Here is a 26,039-nt window from a genome sequence, read left to right as displayed (position 1 = left end):
GATCGTGGATGCGCACTGCTGAGGAGTCCCATGATAGGACGAAACGGCCGTCTAGTGCTTCCAGGTTTTCCATGGTGGTCTAGCTTCAATTGACTCACTCTTTCAACTATGAAGACCCCAATTTACTTGGTCAACAGTATCATGTTTGAAAAGAAGGATCCAAAGGCTCTGTAAGTCCTAATAAAACTGAATAATTTCAAATTGACACGAAACACAATAATGTAATAACGATAGACATATAGTTTGACTATCGAATCAAGACAATTTATCTAATTATTATTTTTTTAAGTGATAACGAACTATTTCCATATTTTTTCTTCTAGAAGATAAACGTGCGTGAACAAGTTACATGACTAAGATATACTAATGAAGACAATGAAACTAAACTTGGGAGTGAAATATCTAGTAATGAGTTTATTAGCTGTTCATATACAAAACGTGATTTGAACTGCATCCAACTGCTATCTACCACTTATCAGATTCAAAAATCCAATTCGATGTCATGGATAACGTGAATTAAGTGGTGACTATTCTTGAAAGATAACATATTTTTGATATATAATAAATGTCTATAAATACGAAAGTAACGAAAATACTAACTTTGAAATTTTTTGAATTATTTGATAAAAATCCCAAATACTCAAAGTTAAGTTTGTCACTAAATACAAATATTTTAAAACGCTAAGGTTTCCTTATAAGTTACGTTTTAAAGAGATATTTTCACAAAAGATATGTAAAGAACTACAACGACGCTAACCCCCACCCCAATTATATATACTAAGGACTAAGGAAGGGCAAGGAGTGATTCAACAACAAAAACATGACAATTATGAAAAAAAAAAACTGAATCGCCAGAAAATTGGAAAGGGAATAATTACACATTCTTTCCAAATTTTCCCCACTTACACAGAAGAAGAAAAGTAACGCCGATTACAACCTCAAGTAAATAAGTTGGATGATCTATAAAGAATTATTCACAGAGTTCAGATTTAATGGTTCAAACTCTTAAATACTAAGTTATGTGTCCCCATAGTGACAGAAGTCTATGAAGGGAGGAGGTGTGTATAGGGATAACATAAATGTCATCCATTTAATTACATCTTATACAGACTTGATAATTGAGAATAATTACAGCTTCACTATAGAGTACAAAAATGTGGTTTGTCTCATCTAGTGATAAGATCGATAAAATTGAAATCGATAACGATGATTATGAGACAAGGTTAAAGTATTGCAGCACAATGAAACAAAAAGATAAATACTAACGTTCGATTTTAAAGTTACACTGATTTAAAGAATTTTCTTGTTAGGACCGACTATTATGTGGCCATACAAGCGTCACATTAGTCATAAGCAGCATAAGACCAGACACGAATATTCATCGATCCAAGCGATATATATATATATATATATATATGGAGTACGGACCTGGTAGTAAAAGCAAACTTCTGTTAGTAGACTGTAGGTCTAGGCCCTTGCTTTAATCACTTGTACCTGGTAAATAAGTTGTATTATATTATTTACATAGCTTTGATATTGTTACATATTAAAGTACCCAACACCGAACACTACAAGAAAGTAGATTTAACTGCATACTTGCTATCCAAATAATCAAGGTACGAACGATCTTTTAAGTCGAAACCGAAGTCTATCAGTTAAACACTAAGTCATCTAACCATCAGAATACTCCAGTAAAATTATAAAACCATGTTATTTATAGCTTGACAACTATTTTTTCTAGAAATAGCTGTTAATTGAAATATTTTGCCAAAAGAATTTATTGTGAACCGAGGTAGATCATGAAAAAATATATACTTTATGAAATAAAAATTATATTTTCAACAAAAATAAAATATCTTAAGACTCACCACTTTCAACAGAGGTGTGTGGAGATGGAGTAAACGGGCGTAAATCTGAAGATTGCTGTTTGTTACAATGATTTCGTTGTTGCTCCTGCAAATGCAATTGATGACCATCAAATTGATGAGGGTTAATAGTATTCATATGTGAAACTGATGATTTGTCAGTGTTAGGATTTAGATGACCAAAGGTAGAGGCTCGTTTATCACGTGCACGTTGATTTTGAAACCACACCTGAACAACATGCATAGGTACACCTAACTCGGAGGCTAAGGCTTCACGTATCTAATGATAGCAAAAGAAAATTATATTGTCAAAGTAAAATGTTCCATAAATCGGTGGCAATTAATGGAAATAAAAAGCTTCAAATTAACTGTTCAACACATCAATGGTAAGGTACCAAAACCGTTTTGTAATAACGTGGCTATTTGCAGACAAGACTTGTGAATAGTAGTTATGTGATAAGAAAACCACTTAGATATGTAAAATGTTTAGGAAGGAACGAACATGGGGACTATTTAACGAAGACCGAGAGCCTTAAATAACAATCCAACCATTTTTGGAATGAGGTTCTCTCCCTCCGAATGTAAAAAGTTACTTCAGGATTGGCTGGCGTCCGTGCTTAAATCAAGGATAGGAAATGGAGTAGTTAAAAGAATCGATCACTTCACTTATCTTGGGAGTCTTATCAGTCTTGGTGTTCTGGTGTCTGACGAAATCTCGGCAAGGATTCAGAAAACTCGATCGGCTTTTGATAACTTGCGTCACTCGTAGAGTAGGCGAGATATCCGTCTTCCAACCAATGAACAAGTTTACTGGGAAGCAGTTCGCTCCGTCCAACTTTATGGATGGGAAACATGACCATAAAGAATAGAGGACATCTGTAGGTTACTAGTATTCGATCTTACGTGTCATTGCTCGTGTGTTTTTGGACCACGAAGTAAAAAATGCCTGTGTTAGGAACAGAGTGATAGGTAACGATGGGAAATCAACTGATGAGGTAGTGAATCTTCATCAACTGAAGTGGTTGGGACATGTTTTACATATGCCTAACCACTGCCTAACTCGATGGGCGATGTTTTCTGATGTAAGAAAAATAGGCTAGAGAGAAGCTAGAGGTTTCCAAACCAAGACGTGATACAAGAATATGAAGTCTATGAGAATTGGATTGAGCCATATTAATAATAGATGTAGACTACTTGGTGAGTACCTGCATGATTAACGTAACCGATTCTTAGAAAATTTGAATAACATGGTTCAGGTGCATTCATTATTTGTTTTATTACAGAACCTGTGCCCCGAAATCTCTTTACATCTGCTTATTTTCTTTTTCTGTGACTAATCTCTTCAGCGAGACTATAATTTATGGACGAGTCAATCAGGAGCGCTGAAGGACTTTAAGGTCACGGTGCTAATCGCAGTACCTGATGCACACGTACGATCCGTTTACATCAGATTTTAGAGAAGACGTGACAATTGAGCATCGACAATAAATGGGACTACTAAAAAGTCTCTTTATTTGTAATTGCGGTAACCATATGACTTACAGACCCTATGCAGACTACCGTTATGATGTCACTCGATGTAATATATGTTGAAGAAGTATGCTAGAATAGGAACTTTTTTCGCTCAATTCAAATTGAGATTACGACAAATTATAATAATTGCTGCGAACTGTGTAATAAAAACACAGGTAGCATTAACTGCAATATTCGCAGATGTTACTGAAGCTTCGGCTGTTCAGTGGTACGAGTATTGTAGAGATATATGCGTAATAAAAATGAAATGCTTACACAGCTAGAGTACACACAAACAATATTGAAGCTATGTGGCAGAGGTTGAAAGAGTATTTGCGACCTTATCATGGCTCCAGAGATCGACTATTGCGGAGCCATATGGATGAGTTCCTCTACCGCATGCATTACGATTTTAGAACCTTCGAACCTATTTCTAACCCTGACAAGTTTTTCGACTACGCAAAAGAAGTGTGTTCATTTTGATTCTTTGATTTTGTATAATATATTTTTTTCTATACTGTTTCCTGATTAAAGTGTTCCTCAAGGTCATCCATAAATTACAGTCTCGCCATCTTTTCTTCTATTAATAATGCTATTACTACTTTTATCACTCTTGGATTTGCCTTGAAATAACTTTACTTCATTGTGCTAATATGGTATGAGAACTTCAACCAATGCACATGTGTCAGGTTCTACGTTGCGTATGACTGATTGACTGAATAAGAATCATCGGCGATGTTCGGCACAGTAAAAAGTAATAACAAACGATCCTCCACAGCCAACCGTAAATTTCGAGAATAAATTTAGTGAAGATTATCAAACGTCAAGCAAGATTTCTGTGTCAGAATTTCCTTGACTTTTAACCGAGTATAAATATCACAGTGATCGAATAATTCCTTTTCTTTGACACTGAAGCAAACTAGATCTGAAGTATATATATATATATATATATATATATATATATATATATATATATATATTACTGTATATTAAAGCCTGATAAAAGTCTGATTGAAGACAATACTGTCCGCTTACAATTTTTGTTCTATTGTACCATTATTCATAAAACGCATGCGCTTAAACTAGATTACTATCACTAAACAACACTAACGGACCAAGTCAGATGTAAGGTTACTTCTTCTTGACGATGATTTTGTACAGGATTACAATTAAAAGGACTCAATAATCGAATTAATGGAATATCGTCGGTGAACAATTACTTATAATTGTTTGTTTAACTGTACCCAATATCCTCGGTAGGTGTGACAACATGAGATTGATGACTTTCTGTTACGTAAGTCAACAAAACTGTAGAAATGTATTAGAATGTTATCATTTACTGTTTTATATTACACAACCAATTATCAGTGTTAGTAACAAATAAACTTACACTTTTTGATGGACGAATATTTAATTCGTATGCCTCCTGTAATCGATAACGCTGTTCGTCAGTAAGTGAAGTTCGTATACGTCTATTTAAATTAAATCCTCCACTACTAACTGATTGATAACTGTGATCTAAATCTTGACTAGCCATTGTTGGCCAATCATTTCTTTGACTTGTTAATTCAATATCATCACATTCATTTTGTCGATTAGATAAGCAATAATGTGATGAAGATTGATGAATATGTTCAGTGTTCTCATCATACTGTCGCCAATTTCTAGGAGATGATGACGATGATGTGGAGGATTTAAAATCAGATGATTGACAATTATTTATTTGGACAGGATAAACAGTAGATAAAGTTGAACTGTGATGATGAATAGGTCGTTGTGGCAGCATTGGTGATTGCTGTCTCTGTTGTTTAGTCATAAAATCAGAATGACACATAGGTCGACAAGTAACAGGATCAATAATGTAGGCTTCCCCAGCTGCTATTGGTTGTTGACAAATGCAACATGTAAAACAGGAGACGTGAAATATTAATTCCTGACTTAAAGAGGATAATGTAGAATTAAGTGGATTTTTAACAAAAGTGGAATGTTTTGCACGCATAAATAACTCATGACTTCTCATTGGTTGTCGGCAATTTCCACATTTAGTTGCATAAAGCCTGAAAAAATAGTAAAATACAATTTAATGGTACACAAACTAAGTAAACACTAGATAGTTGTGTAATGCATAAAAAAATAATTGAATTTTGTTATTTACAATCCAATTTATTCAGAAACCTATGAACCACATATTAATTGATAGACGCAAGCCTGGGATACCATTAAGAGGATAACTAGATTTAAAGCATGACCCAATAATAATCACGTGCATTAACTTCGACTGCATAACTAATTAGAATTAAAAACACTATGTATTAATATTAGGTTGTTAACCGATCCTATGATATTTCATTTCTACTTTATTACGATACACAGAGCCAGATAAACACCTTTTGTGGGACAGGATTAATTAGAAAGAATACATTATTTCACAAGTCATCTAGAACACCTAGAGCACAAATGCTTAGAAGTTCAAGTTGCCACATAACATCATCATAACGGAAGAAAAGAAAATAAATAAGATGGAGAGTGGAGATGCATAAATAATGATACCCATTTACGATGGTTAATTAATCATACTTAATGTGATTATAAAAACGAATAGGATTAAAAAGCGGAAGACATGACATAATAATAAGTTAGAGGTTTAAAGGAAGAGGGAAAAAATGAATCTAATTGAGGCCGATTTTAGGTCAAAAATTCCTAACCACAAACAACGACTATTGTGGGAGTACCAAGTAGGAGATTTGTCTGCTGAGATTACTTGTAGTTTATCCGCATGTATAATGTAAAACTGGGAATAATGAAACAGCTGCAGTGTTTCAAGGCAGATGGGAACGAGGAAACTGGAAGTGTTTTTATCGAAATAAAATACTAGGAAATACGGAAAAATGGATAAGATCTATGTGTAAACAGCATATCAATACCTAAATCTGATCGACAAAATTCAATCAATATTAATAGTTAAATAAACATGGCACAGGTCACTATTCCGTGATCAATATATGTAAATATCTCATTCCCTTAAACCTTAGGATTAAAATTGTTTCATAACGTTCTTCCTTCCTATACTATATCCTCATATACAACCTATCTTTTATATACTACCACCACTAAATTAACTATTTCTATGAATCCGGTGTTCATCTTGTTGTGCTAACGAGGTATGGCAACTTGGACCGCTGCATAAATGTGCCTGGTCCTACGTTGTAGCTGACTGACTGAATATCTCATTCCTACAAGTCAGTCGCGATTCAAATATTTCGGTCATGATGTCTCAGACTGTGAGACTGGGTAACCTGCGTTCGGACCCACAGGGGAGCAGCAGTCCTCTCATGATTGGTGGTAAACCTCCAACTAACTAGCTCCAAAACATAACTCACTCTATCAGAGCTAACGACTAGGCAAACATGACATTCGTCATCAGTCAGTGATAAATCACTGTAAATAATAAAACAACATATATGGAAAATATACTTCTCATTCACAGATTTGCTACTTATGCTACATAACAAAAGAATTTAGAGAGGACAATCCGAAATCATTAACGTTTTCCCATATCAAAAGTAAGTCCAATCAATATAATTAGAAGGCTACATATAGCCATAAGTATTACAATGTAACACATCAATCGTTTCAAGAGTACATTCAAAGCCTGGTAATAAACAAAGAAAACTTCACGTTTAGAAGTAATCTAAATCTGAATTCCATAAAATCTATATATCATTAAAGAATTTTTTGCAAACTTTAAATATTCAGTTAACTTTAATTAAAACCGTAGAATAATAGGCCCTAACATATTTTAGATACATAATATACATATTTATCTGATGAAAATGTTGGACTAGTAACTATGAAATTACGCTTTTCGGTAAATGTCCAGTGAGCTGAAAACATAATATTTTAAAAAAAATGCACTAGCTAGTTAACTGTAATAAATATAAACAAACATATGATAAAGTATACTGTCTATCCAGGTACATGATCATGAAGAACCGAGATTACAGTTTACAAAATAATAAAAGTATGGAGTGTTATGAATTATCTTGTATCAGATTATTTTAACGCTAAACATTATCAATGATTTATTAAAAGATGGTTAGATTTCAGTCCGCATGCGTATAATAATCACGATTACAACTAAATATAATTAAAAACCTCTATTAAAGATTTCAAAGAATGAATTCTTTAATATTTTACAGACATTCTCTTAACTTGATTGACATGTAACAAAGGAAATTCATTGTCATTGAATAAAGAATAAAAGTAATTCAGCTGAAATAGATTTTCTTCGATATTTTTGAGTAGTAAATTATCTTTACTCACCTATTCTTCTGTAGCCCCTAGATTATTACATACCCATCCTTTGGCATCTAAGACCTCCGGAATCTATGATGTAATCACTTTGTATTCTTTTATAGACTCATATATTTATTAAGTCATCATAATAATGACTGTACATGCGTAGTAAATGATACCTTCGAAAGGAAAATCCTGTTTTCCGAATTACCTTTATTCTTTATTCAATTAAGCGATGACTTAGTGGTTAAGGCGTCCGACTTCCAGTCAATAAGTTCTAGGTTCGAACCTCGCTCCAAATACTTTGATTCAGATAACCGGGCAGTATCATGATCCCTCACACTTCAAGTGTGACTTACACTAAAGTACCTGGAGAATGATTTCACTTACTATTTATTTTTACCGTGTTAAAAAAATAGTAAAGTTACAAAATTTTGCACAAAACGGTCAAGATCAGTAATGGATCAACTTACCGATCATAGTCTCGGTGACACAACAGTTCATTTTTGTTGACGATAAAACATACTTCTACGAGTTCAACTGAACAAACCGAACAGATAGCGCACGATTCGTGCCAAGCTAAACCTTGAATACGATAAAGATATTGATCTGTGATGTTTTGTCTGCATCCAGCACAAGTAGGAAGGGTATCTTTAGAAGATGGATGAGAAATTAATGGACTATGTGACACATCAAGAGTGGATGAAACATTTACTGAGTTGTAAGGAGTCTCCCGATAACTGACTCTTTCTGTAACACAATCAGAACTATGGTGTCTTAACAGACCAGGAAAGTAAGAATTCGGATCTGCTGAAAAATGAAAAAACCTCTATCGATTAGTATAAGAATCATATGAAAAAATACATATATAATTATTTGATTGCTATGCGATAGATAAATTATTAAATATCAACTGTGTTTAGGGAAAACAACCATTAAGGAATAGTACAGTTGTTCAGAATTTAGTCGCCTTGTCCGGTAATTTCATTTTCTACAATCAAACTAGATGTAAACCCAGGTGGGCAAGATAAAGACCTCCACTTTATAGATGTGAAGTGAATACAAAAACACTATAGGGTTTACGATCGCACTAACACGATTGCATATTATCAGCATCTTATAATAGCAATAAATCGTCCCTCCAACCCAAATCCTTCAGTAACGTACGACCTTTTGGAAACGAAAACCAAAATATACTAGCGGAAGGGTATTTGCAGTGAAACTAGATGAGTCCAAATAAAAAGCTTGAAATATGAGTATATTTTTTAGTAAATTCACGCAAAATCAAAATACCACTACGTCCGTTCCATGAAAAAAAGTTCCATAGCTAACTAGGGTTACTGCTTGTCCCCAACTCAGATAAAGGACGGTTGGACAAAAGGTAAGCAACCCCATCTCGTAGAAAACAACCTTGCTAACAGAACACTAACCACATATAATTTAAGTCATTCAAAACCTGACCTGAGAATTGAAGGATCTTGATTCAGAAGAATTATGACGTCTATTGGTAAAAGTTGAGATTCTTCGGAAGTCACTAGGTCGATACCTCTTTTAACAACCAGAACAGCAATTCACATAGGTACACGGAATGTCTGGACAATGTGGGAGACCGGTAGGGCTAAGCAAATAGCTACGGAAATGAGAGAACACAACTTGGTGGTTCTCGGAATCAGTGAAACCCAATGGATTTGTTATAATTGTAATTTGCTAATAAACGACCCAGCTATTCCTATTGCTTAGTATTCTTATACAATGACACTCAACAAGACCCCAAAATCAGAACACGTTGAACAGGAATGAAATTGTATTCAAAATAACAATAGTAAGTGAACAACAATCACTGATTTGAATAACGTTCATATATTTATAGTATATACATAAGAAGCTTCTAGATTTTTCTCCAATAATTTGCCCGGGCTGATCGGTTTAGAATTAGCCAATCAGCGCGCAGCAACACCATCATGCATGAAACATGCTTTAATCCAATCTATGTCCCGCTAACAGGATTCAAGCTGGACAGAAAAGGTTAGATTCGAGATAGATGCTGCTATACTCTGATCTCGCAAGAAATGCTCTACACACGCAGCGAGTTGCTCCAAAACTGTCCAAAGAAGCACGTGACGCGTTTATAGGATGGGAATCTCATGGATACAGGGTCATCTACGCATCCTCCAAGACAGAGGGAGGGAATTATAATGAGTATTATCCAGTGCTATACAGAGTCTTCACCAAATAGAACAGTCATCGGCATATTCTAAGTCAACAAGTGAATATCTTGGTAGAAGTTCAACCCCTCTAGATTGAGATAAAAAAGTGTTATTTCTAAAGGCATGTCTACGACAAAGTTAAACAAGAATGGGGAGAGTGGACAGCCCTGACGAATACCACTTGAGGTAATCAATTCTGATGATATTTCACCATAAGCTCTAACTCGGCCAGTTGTGTTCGAGTAGAGAGCCTATATAAGGTTAATGTACTTCTTTGGTACTCCTTTCAGTGACAAACACTGCCATAAAACCTCACGATCAACGGAGTCAAATACCGCCTTAACGTCGAGAATTACTACGATTGTGGGGCGTCTGAATATGTGTCTATGCAACTACGTCCAGGTCGAAAACCAGCCTGGTTTTCTCTAGTCTGCTCTTCACGAGCTTTAGTTAGGCATCGAAGTATTATCGAAGCTAATATTTCAGACACCATATTAGTCAAACTGATCCCTCTGTGATTGTCACAAGAGGACTTTTGTCCTTTCTTATAGACTAGCACAATCAGTGATTGGGACCAGTCAGATGGAATTACGTCTAGTTCCCAGATTCTACCTAAGACCTCAGTCAATCGCGCTGCTAGTACTGGACCGCCATCCTTAACAATCTCAGGGGTAAACCTATCAGGGCCTGCTGCTCTCCCACACTTCAGATTTCCTATAGCGGCCTACACTTCTCCACTAGATGTAACATGCGTAAGTAGAAACTTTCGAATGAATAAGGTGGTTTTATTAAGCCTTCACACATACATAGAGTAGATTCAAAACGTGATGGATATGTAAGAACTTGTTCTAAAACAACTAGATCCTATTTAAAACAAGGATCAGTGAAATAAGCAACGAACCATAAGAACAATGATTAAAACAGAAAAAATCTATTGAATACGTATAAGCACATTTCGATACTTAATTTCCCACAGTGAGGATAAACGAAGGGTTTAATATTTACAAATATATCAACAGCTCCTACATTTATTACAATAGATTACAAACGTAGTTACTGGTTATAATAAGAATATTTTAACGCGTGGAACGACGAGATCTTGACGGAACAATGTGTGGTTCAGATACGCGACTATCTGTTACTCTATCACAGTCAGTCAGCCAGTCACAACGTAAGACCAGGCACATTTATGCATCGGCCCAAGTTGACACACGTTATTAGTACAACAAATAGGATGCTTCTGATTAAAGTCAGATTATGAAGATCCCAAAGTCACAGTGACCGGTGATCTTAAATACACAGGTAACAGTAAGGTCTTCCCATTTTATCTTGTGAAGATAGACTGAAACACCTCAACACATTTGCACCACCTTGTCTTGTTTTAACATTGGATTATTATACAATGAGCGATGATTCTTGGGTTAATATGCCTTGTCTTTTTCTTCCATCTGCAACTCATCTGAGAGACTATCCTCGGAAGTTTAAAGATCTAGATCAAATAGTTTACATTCGCAGTTTTGTCTTTTAGACTGAACCGTCAATCGTCGGAATTCTTTACGAGACGATGTTGATTCAACACCGCTTGTTGATAAAGTTAAACTGAAGTCATATTTTAGCAGTACTAGAGGTTGCTCAGATTAACACGAAAACGGGACACTGAGGATATCCTACAAGACATGTTTTGTAGTCATTTCGTGAATAACATGAGCTAGGTCATTATGGCTCGGGATTAAAGTGTATATTAAATAGACAGTTTATGGTGGCATTACCAAGAAAACAATGAGACCACGCTGTAGTTCTCAGTGGTATCCGGAGAACTGAGGGTCAGACAGAGAACAAAACCCGGTGCTGCTGTTTCTTTGAACCAGACACAAAAAGAGTGAAGAGCAAGGATGATGAACTGTTTTAATTCGTTTTTCTGACAAAAAAACTGATTCAAGAACCACTGACTTCCATGAATTGATTAACGATATTTGGATTAAAATTTGAAGTGTGGGAAATAACACCTTTGAAGAGAAGCAAAAAGAAACGTACGGCAAAAGGCATGATACATGCTTCTAATTTAGCCCAATAGTAAAGATGAGTTACTTGAATCATTTTCACATAAGTGGAATAGTTAAGTAAAATAAGTAGACCGTGAGTGATATGTGAACTTAAGAGTAGTGTAACCAGAGTATGATTCAGTAATCAGTCTATTAATAACGGATTCTTGGGGACTTACCACTACCAACAAGGGCTGAAACGCCCAAAGTTGACGACATTCTCCAAGAATGAAGTGCCCCCGTCACCTCGATGTATTAAAACACAACCATCACCGGATGAATAGATTGAATAACTGAGGTCATTTGCGACTTTTCCGATGATCAACAAGTGTTACAAACTGCACTTTGAGTTGTATTGGAACACAATACTTAGTTGAGATATCCTATTAATAGATACTCCTTTTTTATCTAAGTGTGCATTTAGTCTGTAGGTCGATACACAAATGGATTATTTTCATGGCAAATATTCTAAATCGTTCTGATTATTATGACTTCTATAGAGTCACGAGTGAACTTCTATTTGGCATATTTGCCCAGTTTAGCTTGCACTAAGATTTCTCGGCGGGAAGTGAAACTGTAGTGGTATTGGCTCTCAACCACGCAACTTTCAAAGCGGAACATAAGATTACTGAGGAGATTGATATTCAGTATATAAAACTTTGAGGAGGTTGGTAATTCTGGACGCAAGAACAATCCTTCGAGATAGCATAGCTTGGCCTTGCAGGTATGGTCTTTGTAGGCAACTTATTACTATTTACATTAAATATATTATTCCATCCCCATTCCAAATGTGTTATTCAGAAGTATTAATAATCATATTGTTGATTGTCACAATACGACGAGTCAGTGCTGAGAAAGATGTGACTTGTACGTAAGACATTATAGATTAGATAGTCACATCATGACATATATACAATATCGGAATCAGGTCTATTATAGTGGCAAAGATAAATGTACTGATATCAAAATAGACTATAATCTTACAAAACTAATTCAGGATTAAAAACATGAGTCAAAGAGGTATTTGGCATAGGAAATTAATATCGATACCACAGGCTAATTACAACCCTCTAGACTACAAAGAGTCGTAATTTATTAAAATTTTCTACCCTACAGAAATGGACAAACTGAGATTTTCTCCATTATTACGTTCGCTGGTCAAGAACTCCACCTTCCCTCCTCTTGTGGTGTTAAGTTCTACTACGCTTGTGTTATGTTTGGGTACTGCTTTAATCTATGCCCTGTGTTCCATTCCTTGTGCGAACACACTGTCTCTATCGGTTCCACGTGACAAGCAATTCAGATAGCATAATATTTTGTGCTATCGGTAAGATATCCAACTAGTACATCACACTGCCATGAGGTAAACTAAAGATTTAAATTATAAGATAGTGGTTGTATGATACGTAATCTAGATATATTAAAGAAAGATAGCTGACCGAATATTCTGAAAGAAGACTTTAGGTTCGAAAACTCTGTAAGACGATGGGTAATTAGGAAAATAAAAGAAATTGAATGCCAATTAAAAATTTTCTAAACTAGTAGAACATGAATTTGAAAGACCTCAGAATGATTTAGGGTAGTATGAGCTTTTTAGAGTCGGCCATACTTGAGCAGCATTCAGAGGATCAGTGATTTTGTCTATCCATTTGAAATAAAAACTAACAAGGAATGAGGAAATTTGTGAAAAATTCATGCAAATTCGGCAGCAAAGATACTCCGAAACCGGATGTGAGGAGTCAGAAGCATGAGGGCGTGAATAATAATGAAAACTGTGTTTTATCATTAGGCTATACGTGTATGAATGACAATGGAATCCGTGTTGTTTTTTTTATTGGGGTTCAATACGGCCTATAATGTTACGGATTCAGGAACGAAAACAATCGACCTTCTCTAATACGGTCAGTTCTCTGCGGAACTGAACACAGTCAATCATGCTCAAGACGGAATTACAGATGACTTGATAATTGTGACAGAACAGGCAACTCAAGCGAAACTGATGGCGGACTAAAACACGTAACGACAGATCACAGGGGAAAGGTCATGCAAAAAATCGAATTGGTAGAATATATTCTGGAGGTCATTGACCCAGAAGAGATCTTAGCCATTCTAACAAATTCTGACTATCCTTTCGATAGCCTTAGCAGTCCAGTACATTCATATTCCGCATGATATTTTTAACTTGGTATCACAGTAACGAGTGGGTATTGGTGGCTTGTTCGACGATAAATCATATGGCACTGTGAAGAAATTACAGCGAACTGGTTTTTGGTGTTTCAGAGTTAGTAGTGCATAAACTTTGTTTCTGAGTCTGTAGGTAGGGCCATGGATCATGAATGGGCGGGAGGTTAGAAAGGAGAGTTTAAATATTACTTTGTGGAAAAGTATTAGATTTTTCCACAGCCCAGGGCTCCATTAAGTTTATGAGGAGAGGTGCTCACATCTAGCGTTGCAGTTGGCAATGAACCACATCGTAGCAGTCAACGCGTGAAGCATCTTTGGACATCTACTCTTACCTTGTTTGTAGTAATCATGTTTGGGGAGATAAATGAACGATGTTCAAGGCAGGGTCGTATACATATTTTGTAAATAGTGGGCTTAGCTTCTGTTGTGGATAATTTTTTTTATTATGAAACCAACTAGCCGTCTAGATCTAGAAATAATAAAGGAGACATGTTCTTCAAGTTTCAAGCTTCCTGTGTAATTATCACCTGAATCGTGGACTGATTTCAGTGTTTGGACTCTATACTTGTTTCACTGGAGTAGTAGTTATTGAGGTTGTTTCTTAAAATGCGTGATGAAGAGTTTGCTGGGGTCATTTTGAATCCGGGATACAATTTCTCTTGAAGCTCTAGTCCTAAATGTGTATTCTGTTTTGAGAGCACTGGCTTATAGTTATGGTCTCTCATATTTTATGATTTCATATTTATAGTTTATATACATGGAAAACAAGAGTGAACGAAGCTCGCTTCCCCTGACAACTTCACTGGTCATTGCTCATGGTGATGAAATTCGCTGTACTTTACCATCTGTTTGCTTTCCGTTTAAAATGAAGGAAATCACGAATATAGTAGTTCAGTGACTCCAAAGGACTTTAATTTAACGAGAAGCCTTTTGTAAAAAATCTTGTTTTATATTTATATCATTCAGATAGTCTACTGAGTATGTATTTCATGATCTGGATCTTAGAAACTCGTGCTGTGAGGTTGAGATGAGACTATTAGTAAGTAGATGTTGAACAACCGCCTCCCTAATTACTTCTTACACCACTGTAGACACCAGCAAGGTCATGCGTATGGTCCGGTAATTTTCAACACTCACTGAAGGTTGTGATTTGATCTTGAGAATACGTGTCGTTTTCCAGTCAGTGAGGCAGTACGCTATAGAGAGTAATATTACAAATAGTTTAAGAAGTATAGCAGACCACCACTTATAATCTTTAGTATGCTAGCTAGAATGCAATTAAGTCCTTCACTGTAGAAGTGTTCTAATTTGCTGGCTGCCTAGGAAATATATTCTACAATAAAGTTTTCAATTAGGATTTCACAAAAAGATACTGCGGTAAACTCTAACACGTTAAGTGGCTTTTCGTTTGTTAATGAGGTACAACAGTGTTCACTAAATAGTTCCGTAACAACCTAAAGATCTTTGTATTCTTGACTGTCGTAATAAATGTGTTTCTTCTATTCGATTTCGGACATTCAAGTTTACTTCGAAGGAATTCGATAAATGCACAGAAGTCATTAACAGGCTCAATTGTTTTACTACATAAACGAACAGTTACTAATGTGTAACAGGGTTACACAATATCAAATGAATGGTGATGAACTATTCGGTCAGTTTGTCTTTCCCAACGGAGACTATTACGAAGGTCAGTATGTCATGGGAGAATCAGGAATTGTACGTCACGGGAAGGGAAAATTTATTGGCAACTTTAGAAAACGGATGTCAGATGTAACAATATCGAATTCACTTAGCCAACCGTATAAAAGTTTGTCAGACATCATTCCTGAATGCTTAAACGGAGACAATTTTGATGTTTCAACTTTATGTGATCTATTTGTAGAAAATTTACCTGATCAGGGATACTACTCAGGTGAATGGGTGAATGACAAAATTGAAGGATTTGGGAAAGTGAAATTTGCATCTGGATCTTATTACGAAGGCGGTTTCAAGGACAATAAGTTAGTTAATTTTTACGACTTTTGAAACTCAGGTACTTACGGCGAAGTTTTTGAGATGTGAAGATTGATTGTATTTCATGCACGAAATGACTATAAAACATGTCTTGTAGGATATCCTCAGTGTCCCGTTTTCAAAGCTAACGGTAAGAGAACAAGCGACCTGTGTTAATCTGAGCAACCTCCAGTACTGCTAAAATATGACTTCAGTTTAACTTTATCAACAAGCGGTGTTGAATCAACATCGTCTCGTAAAGAATTCCGACGATTGACGGTTCAGTCTAAAAGACAAAACTGCGAATGTAAACTATTTGATCTAGATCTTTAAACTTCCGAGGATAGTCTCTCAGATGAGTTGCAGATGGAAGAAAAAGACAAGGCATATTAACCCAAGAATCATCGCTCATTGTATAATAATCCAATGTTAAAACAAGACAAGGTGGTGCAAATGTGTTGAGGTGTTTCAGTCTATCTTCACAAGATAAAATGGGAAGACCTTACTGTTACCTGTGTATTTAAGATCACCGGTCACTGTGACTTTGGGATCTTCATAATCTGACTTTAATCAGAAGCATCCTATTTGTTGTGTGACGGTGTAGTTTATCACAATAACTGATTTGTGTTAGCACACACATACTATAACTTACTTTCAATGACTACCGATTTATTGTTCTAAACAGTGCACTGTTGATTACGTTTTATCGAATTTTTCACTTTATTTTCAAAAATTCTTTGACGTCAGCCTCATACCATATGTTGAATGGTCTTGCCAATGTGGTTTGATACTTTAATTAAGATAAGAAGAAAGAGGGCCTAGAGTGTCTCTTATGGAACTCCACTTATCACACAGTATCACGACGAATAAATAGAGTTTACTGTTATTCATGCACTACCATTTTTGGGAGATGTAATTAATTGCGTAAATTTCTACGTTTACTCAAAGACACAGTTGAGGGACGATATATTGTAAGCTTTACTAGGATCAATGTTAATGACATCTACTGAAATATTTATACACTTGTTTGCAGTCCGATACTTCCTTGTAATAAGGAGACTGCTCAGACTCGATATACATTCTCTTAAACCTCCTTCCTTTGATCAGTCAATATTTCTTTCCAAACAATGTAAATTAGCAGCCCGAATAATATTTTAATTAGTTGACAAAAAATATTTTCGTGATGAGTGAGTAGAAAAACTCATTTCTGATGTATTGTGACTTATTGTAATTTACCTTTTTAAATTAAATAAATAACCGAAATAAAATCAACACAAGATTAAATGGTACAAAGGGAACAAAGCAGCATATTTTAAGCACAGCCAAAATTATACTAGGTCTGAATGTGTCAGTGTCATATCATTTTGGTCAAGGTAATTCTGTATGATATATTGCTGTATTTTTATGTATGAAAAATTTTTGTTTTGTAATATGAGATAGTGAGACTTAATTTGTGTATGCAGATCGTATTAAAATGTAGTAGAAGCAAATGTTGTTGAAGCATAAACACTCCAAGTCGGGTAAATAGTTAGGTCTTCTTCCCTATCAAAGGAAGAAAAATTTAGCATAAAATGAAGTGCTCTGACTGCCCACCTCTCTTTATAGTTAAGAAAAATGTTCATAAAGTTTTTCTATGCTTTTTAATATTAATATGTCGATCATTGAGAATAACACGTACTGCTACTGCCGATTTAATTTGTAAATATCACATATATACAGGATTATTGGGCCTTTTTGAGTAACTTACGTGTTCCCTGGTAAGAGTCGAGATCTCACGCGAAAACTCTGCAATAAAGAACGCAACCTGGTACGTAGATATAATTTTGTATGGATATAGACAAGAGTTTGTCTTAAATTCTAACTAAAGCATTTCTTAAAGTGTTAGTTTTCTCATAGAAAGCTTTAATTTTGCATGTTTTCAAAGTCCGTTTTTAATTCCTCTGTCAAACCCTAGCGGTAATATAAAACCACAATACTAATCTAAGGTTATTTACGAAAGGACAGTTTTGTTAGAATATGTTATCAATAATATTCTTGAAAAAATTACTTAATCGTAGGATGTTTATTATATTCTCTTTTTCTTCTAGTTTGTCTTTTTCTGAAGTAATGATCCCGGTTGATCTTCTGAAGAGATTCAAGGCTAGGGGAATTCCCTCATTGAATGGATGTGCAGAGTTAAAATCAATATACTGATTAGAATGTGTTGGTTTTCGTTATATGGTTAGATTTAGACTTTCATCAGAATTCTTTTTAACTAAATAGTCTAAGGATGGTAGTTTACAAGTTCGTCTTTTTTTTCAAAAGTGAAGTTGATGTTTTCTTAAAACGTGCTTATTAGTTTGAAGAAATTTCTAAGGAGAGACTTTTCAATAATGATGAACGTGTCATCTATATATCTGAGCCAGATGCGTGATCTGATGGTACTTACAAAAATAAGCAACTTGATATGATATATTTACATATATAAGGTCCCTTTGAAATGAATAGCATTGAATTTAGGCATAGTTTGAAAGACTTCATGATTGAACTAATGTTTAATTTACATCTGATAGATAAAATAATGTCATTCTCTCGAAAATCATCAATAACGTCAAAATGTCAATCACCTGGAGTTCTAGTGCATAAAGATACAACATCATAGCGTATTACTGTTTTATTCATGTTGATAGATAATTCTGAGGTCTTTGATTTAAATTAATATGAATTCTTTACGATACTATTTAAGTTATTTTGAAGTGTCTTCAATATATTGCTTAAATATTTAGGTAAAACATACGTGGAGGCATTTTTGAGGTTCACTATGAGTGTCAAATGGTCATCAAGTTTGTGAACTTTCGTTATCCCACAGAAACGTGATGTGATATGGATTCGAACTATAAAGTGAACCATAGAGGAATCCCAATGAAAGGCTTTTGTTATTTCAGAAATTTATTTGTTTCTGACCTGACTTTACTTGTAACCATTCAAAAACATTTTCGACTCTCTCTGCTAAATCTACGAAAGCGTCTAATTACACAACTGATATACATACAAAACCGAAGCTCGTACATCAGCGATTGGTCTGAAAAGTGGCGCTTTATTCAGGAACATACATAAGTTAGTTACAAACCTCAACTCGTGAGGTACCTGTGGCGTTTAGCGCGTCTGTAAGCTTGAAAGAAAAATGGATTCCTGCAATAATAGCATAAAGAATAATCATAACATACGATGGTGCAAACGACAGCTGAGAGCTGTGTCTATCCCTGATAACAGTTTATCAACAAGCAAAAAAATAACCAAATACTAACAAATATAGAGACTATTGAGTTTTAAAAGAGTTTAAACGACCATGCACAGTTGAGGACAGCTGTTATGGAGATTGAGAGAAAGTTATTACAACCATAAATACAATAAATCTCATAAGTATATGTAAATATTTTAGAATGTTACACCACCAACTGGCTTTACAACATATAGGAAGAAACTGCTAGAATAAAACTATTTACTGAATTATAATAAGTAGTATAAAACGATATACAAAAAAGTTGGTGAGAAGAGAGTGAGGAGAGAGAACGTTGTAGCTGTAAAGAAATCCCTAAAATCAATAGCTCTGTAAGTGTTCGACATTGGATATTGACCACATTAGTCTTAATGGACTCATTTAGCTGAAGGCGTTCGGTCATGCATCCGTCCCAAATCAAGAGTTGAAACTCCGTGCTCAACTTCTCCTGCGATAGCTAACCAGTTTAGATCAATTACTTTTCGATATATTGATAAGTTATCAAATATATCTTCCAACCTCCTCGCTTCTGACTTTTGATTTCACTGGGTGGGAGCGATTTGATTATAGAAGGTGTTACTGATAAAGTGTTGTCAAACTACAATACCTGTGGTCTCTTCAACGTAAACGAACTTAACACTATCCTTATATGGTCCTGTAGATAGATGTTCAAGGGTGTTTCTTCTAATTCTCTTGTTTCATGACTTATGTTGTATTGCCTTTGTCAGCTTTAGCAGTGACAACCGTTTTATCTTTTTGTAAAAAGAAAAGAACTCTCTCTTCTTTGGAAACATCAGGTGGAATGGATATTTGTTTTGTCAAAGTGTGAGATGTTTTTGATGTAGTACATGTGACTGCGTATCCAGAAGTTTTTTGAGTATCGGTTCTGGATTCGGGTTGATTTCTAGGATACTGAGAAGTTTTTCTATAGAAATTAAAGTTACGTCATTTTTATAGTATAGCAATTTCATAAATACTAAGATTTTTGTTTTAAAGATTATTAACTACCTTCAGACCATTAGAAGTGGATTTTGTTCACGACGATTTCTTTTCTTTTTTCCTTTCATATATTCAAATTTATTGCTTTCCTGACATTTTGATACATGTAGAAAAAGATTAGTTCAGCCGGAATACTAAAAAGGCTAACCGATGGGACACTTATTTACCAAATGTTTATTACGTTTTATAGACCAAAAAGATTGTTTTGTCTTACCGATCCCTTGACGGTTTTGTCTGCTTCAAAAACATATCGAACAGCATTGCCAGATTGGCATTAATTCAAGGATCGATATTATAAGGACCACTGGATTTATTTAGTTTGTGATATTGGAATAGTCATAGGGCAGCTTCTCAATAAACACAGAATCCGTTAATAATACATCTTCTGTGGAAATAGTGCATGATTTTTCACCATCATCATTTAGGAACGATATCGAAATACTTTGATAGGACTCAGTCTTCGTCAATATCTTTACTTACCGTTACCTGTGAATATTCCTGAAATGGGATTGGTGAGACTCCACCATTTATCCGTGTTCGTCTCCCGATTTTCGGAGAGCAACCTTTTGGTAGTGTTCTGAGAATTTTGTACCACTTGTTTCTCAAGATAATCTAGCTTTACTTATTATCAGTTTATACGTGTTCTTAGCCTTATTGTAGGTGGATCCGAATTATTTAGGATTTGTTAAGGTGATCAGGTTCTGACGTCTCTTTCTACATCTAAGACGTTTATCTACCATATTTGTCATCCATTGCTGATAGTTTGTAGGTATGCATGAAGTTATCTAGGCTTAAATAAGAGCGCTACTCAGTAAAGTTTACTTTTAAACTTAAACCATACTTCTTCTATTAAAGAGCTAGCACTGACCAGTACGTTGCTGAAACACATTCCATGATTGCTGAAACTTTTGCTTACTACACATTTGAGAGAGGTTGAATCTGATCATAAGCTATATCACAGGCTCTGAACCTCAATGATAAAGCTGTATGATTGCTAATAGTAAGCAGTGGTAAGACATTGAGACAAGCAATATCCTCAGCTTCATGTTTGAGCAGTAAGTCTAGTGAAGAACTTACAGTTTTATGTGCATTCTTTACTAAAGCAATCATAATGTTTACTATTAAATGTATTTTCGTATCTAAGAGAGGATGAATCTTTCTATTTTACATCAGACGCATTGGAAACCCCCAAATGTCATGTCCCGGTATCTTTCAGCCCAGAGCTTAGTGTTACAGAACGGGGTCAGTTAGGCAAATTGAGTTATGACAGATGGCACCTAGTATAAATACACAACTTTTAAGATTGATTTCACACAGTCTTCTTTCACTAGACTCATAAGCAAATGAATGTTTATATAGTCTTGACTGTGAAAGAACTAGTCTAGCCTTAGTTATCTTGGATTATGAGAATGATTTTGAACTGACCTCTCTTTTGCAATAGATAACTTGCAAATGAAATAGGAACGTTTAACTAAGTAACCACATGGCATATACAGTAGGGCAGTTGGTCACTTTGAAAACTTGTGTCCCTCTAATTGTAATTACATCTTAGTAGATCGAAACTTATTAAGGATTATGTTTAGAGAATATATATTTTGTGCTGAATTTAGCCATCTAAACACATTACTGAAAATTCTGTGTTTATAATTTTTGTTTATTCATATGAAAAAGATATTTAACTAAATGAAAGATAGTGTAAAGACCTTTAACTACAGAGCACTAAAAAAACATGAATACAATCCGCTTCTAATATATGGATATTACATCATTTTTGTAGCAGTTTATTCAATGTTAATCAAAGATCTTCAACGTTAGAGATTTAAATTAAGCCATGGGTTTGAGTTTACGTTTTTAACTTTTCGAACTGATTTATATACTGTTGTAAAACTAAATATGGATGGGGATTTTTGTATGATTAATTAATATTATTTAACACATATAGAAACTTTTCGACGATGCTTCCTCCCTACCCCCCTAAAATTAACTCTACAGTCTGAACTTTTCCGTGAACTTTGTACTTGTAACAATGTTTGAACCAATAGTAATGGCAAAATACTTTCTGTTTTGTCTTATATATCGAAAATTTATACAGGAATTTGTATATTTTAGACACGATCAATATAAAATCCAATCAAACTAACTTTAAGCAATAAATTCGATTTACTTTATATAAATTACAGACAGTTTAAGTACCGAAAATATCAAGATAATACCCGACTGATGAATATTGGACTGAAATAAATATTCATTAATCACAACTCTTAAACCACTTTGAATTCACTTCAAAGATTCGGTTCAGAGAAAAAAGTAATGACTGATTAATAGTGAAGTAAACGATGTAAATAAGATAACGTGATTATCAACTACTTACCAGATCATCATTCCTCGAATTTCTATCAGAAAGTTGTAAATTCAGCCAATTTAAGGTTAAGACATTATCTCAATGATGAAATTGGATGAAGATTGAGCTTCATTCAAAACTGATTGAATCAAGTATTATGGGCTTGTGAATTTTCGTTCAATAATCTAGATATACCAAGCCCACTACATGACATGAAGACTTATCCTGATAAGGATTTCCAACTATAAATGATTTAAATTCACTTAGTATTGTTTGTTTGAATCTTCCCATCGATGTGTTAGGACTGCAACTGGTCAGTCTCTAATTGGCATATGTGCATACTGTGCGTATTGCCTCGATATATCCATCTTTGCTTATAAATGATTTAGTTGTCCAGATTGCTTTTATGTTCAATGTGTGTACCTAACTAAATTTACTTTCAAACATGAAACAGCTAATCAACAATAAAATAGAAAGCGAACACATAAGCAATAAGAACTGACTTTTGCTCTCATCTTCAGTGGGATTAGACACCTAAAAAAGAGACTTGTTAACAAAATTAAATTATTTTTACTGATTAAAGATAATCTTGTCCGACAGATGAATATAATGGCATTGAACCTCTAACCTATAGTGTATCAATTGGAGACTGTAAGTTTGTCAACACTTGCATAACTGAAGCAAATACTATTAAAAATACAGTATATAAATCATAGTATTATAATAAAAATAAAAATGGGTATATATATATCTTATAAATAGAATAATATATTTGTAATATCCCAATGAGTAGAAAAATTAGATTTTCTGACTTTTCGTGACTCAGTGTAAGCAACTTCTTCAGAGAGTAAATAACCAAATGGATTTGGTCTGATATTAGGTCTAATTTTTCTGCTCATTGGGATTATTTACTTACTTACGCCTGTTACCCCTCGTAGAGGAGCATAGGTCACCAATCAGCATTCTCCATCCAACTCTGTCCTGGGCAGTCCTTTTCAGTTGTTATTCATTCTTTTCATATCTGCTTCAATCTTCCGGCATAATGTCTCCTTTGGCCTTCCTCTTTTCAGCTTTCCCTCAGGAATCCAAGTTAGGGTTTGTCTCGTGATGCATTTTGGTGACTTTCTTAATGTATGTCCGATTCACTTCCAAAGTCTTTTCTTAATTTCCTCTTCAGCTGGAAGCTCGTTTGTCCTCTTCCATATAAGGCTGTTGCCGATGGTATCCAGCCAGTGAATGTTGAGTATTTTACGTAGACAACTGTTTATAAATACTTGCACCTTATTGACTCATTGAGATATTACAAATATATTATTTTTATCTATAACAATCTACCCAATGCTCAATTTATTCGGAAATTATCAAGTCACACCTTAGTAATGATACCGATCTTCAACTATCAGTTTTCATAAATTTCATCATTACAGATTTTTAAAAAAACGCCTTACACTTTTCCAATATTAATCGTTGAGAAAAGAAAATAAAGTATAAATCGTACAATTGTTGAATTTTGTTTTATTTTCTTGAAAAAGCTTGAATTAGATTGCTGGACGAAACGTTGGATTTACTTCAAATTCATTCGCTGAAATTTTACAAATACATTCTTCCTTCTTAATGTTTCACATCAACTTAGCACCCAAATACTGTGAAACTATTCTCTCTAATTTAAACGAAAGTTCTTATAGATGAATTTTGTTTGTATTTTAACTTATTTATATACAGAAAAATATTATTGAAAGTCATTAAAGAAAAAGTATTTTTTCAAAGTAGATGTATCTTTCCTATTAGGAATCCAATAGAAATTTATTTCGATAATGTAATAAGAAGACGAAGATTATCAGAACTATGTGATATAATAGCGCAATACAATTGGAACAATCTGATTTTACATATACTTGTTAAGAACATTTATATATAAAAATAAAAGGTCAACTAAACTGGAAATGGGGGAGTAAGAGTAGACAAGGATAATAATAATAATAATATGAAAACAATTAAAAACCTAATCACTCTAGATAATAATCTAATATTACCAGGGTAGGTTTAAGATGAGAGCAAATTGTTTTTGAATAAACAAAGAGGTTTGCATTTTCGTATGGCTAAGGCTTCAATAAACCTTAGTATACGCCCTTTTACACTTTTATACAACACTACAAAAGCCGAGTTAAGATCAATCTTATAGCTTGTTTCGATTATGTATTTAGCATTAGAGGATGATGGATGTTTATCCTCTACTCTTATCGGGTCATTTGATTCGACTTGTTTTCGCAACCATTTTGGTACATTCATTTAGTATTGTTTGTTTGAATCTTCCCATTGATGTTTAGGACTGCAACTGATCAGTCTCTAATTGGCATATGTGCATACTGTGCTTATCGCCTCGATAAAGCCTTAATTCACAAGCATTATAAGCAAAGATGGGTAGTGACTAGCAAATAGGACGAAACGCGCGTCCTGAATTCCACTTCTAGCCACTATCCATCTTTGCTTACATTTTGGTACATGTTCACACATTTATTTATTTTTTTTTGATTTTTATAGAATGGATGGTTTAGGTATATACTATTGGCCTAATGGATATATATTAAAAGCACAATTTGAACAAAATAATATACAAAATAATTCATTAATAGAAATAATTGATTCAGATGGTAAACAATGGACTGGACGATTTAAACAATCCCATCAACAAAAATTAAATGAAAAAGATAAAAATTTTAATGAAACTCAAATGTTTTTTAATTTAAATGAATATTGAAAACAAATTTAATTTAAATATAACCTATTCAAATTTGTATCTCTTTAATTTTTTTTCTATTTTCGAAATGACATTGAATGATTGTTGTTGTTGTTATGGTGGTGGCGGTGGTGGCCTATTTAAATATTGTTTTTTCAAACTATTTTAGGGTGAATTAATTGAAAATTTTGAAGTGGAAAATAATTATTTGAGTGAATTACCATTTTCTGAATCTCAATTCATTGGTCAGTACAACCCTTTTTAGTAAAAATTTGTAAAAACTAATGATTATTGTGTATAATTTCATTTAGTATTGTTTGTTTGAATCTTCCCATTGGTGTTTAGGACGGCAACTGGTCAGTCTCTAATTGGCATATGTGCATACTGTGCGTATTGCCTCGATAAAGCCTTAATTCACAAGCATTATAAGCAAAGATGGATAGTGGCTAGCAGTGGAGAGACTGACCAGTTGCAGTCTTAACACATCTATGGGAAGATTCAAACAAACAGTACTAAATGAAATTAAACTTCACCCCATCGCACAAGTAAGTGGCTATCAGGACTCAGTAGCTGAGTGGATAACGCGATGGCGTTTGAAGCGAAAG

At 34.4% G+C, this 26,039-nt stretch overlaps 2 protein-coding genes across 2 annotated transcripts in view; one reads left to right on the top strand and one right to left on the bottom strand.

Moving 5' to 3' along the window:
* Smp_163600 (lim homeobox protein, putative) overlaps window positions 1-12,141 on the bottom strand; it is a gene marked incomplete at its 5' end in the record, with an annotated part of 19,383 nt that extends 7,242 nt beyond the window's left edge. The window contains 4 exons of the mRNA XM_018790935.1: window positions 1,869-2,145; window positions 4,768-5,434; window positions 8,147-8,483; window positions 12,102-12,141. Coding sequence (XP_018645944.1) covers window positions 1,869-2,145; window positions 4,768-5,434; window positions 8,147-8,483; window positions 12,102-12,141 — 1,321 coding nt within the window. The remainder of the gene's footprint in view (window positions 1-1,868; window positions 2,146-4,767; window positions 5,435-8,146; window positions 8,484-12,101) is intronic.
* A 3,594-nt stretch (window positions 12,142-15,735) lies between these two features.
* Smp_076930 (morn protein, putative) lies at window positions 15,736-25,493 on the top strand (the record flags this gene model as incomplete). The annotated part of the gene is made up of 2 exons (XM_018790934.1): window positions 15,736-16,106; window positions 25,239-25,493. 2 exons carry the CDS (start codon window positions 15,736-15,738, stop codon window positions 25,453-25,455), a joined length of 588 nt encoding a protein of 195 aa, XP_018645943.1. The 3' UTR covers window positions 25,456-25,493.
* Window positions 25,494-26,039: the final 546 nt, after the last annotated feature.

The sequence above is a fragment of the Schistosoma mansoni genome (assembly GCF_000237925.1).
Source record: "Schistosoma mansoni, WGS project CABG00000000 data, supercontig 0013, strain Puerto Rico, whole genome shotgun sequence".
Classification (NCBI taxonomy): Eukaryota; Metazoa; Platyhelminthes; class Trematoda; order Strigeidida; family Schistosomatidae; genus Schistosoma; species Schistosoma mansoni.
The sequence above is the reverse complement of the archived record's forward strand: the minus strand, read 5'-3'. Positions and strand labels throughout refer to the sequence as shown.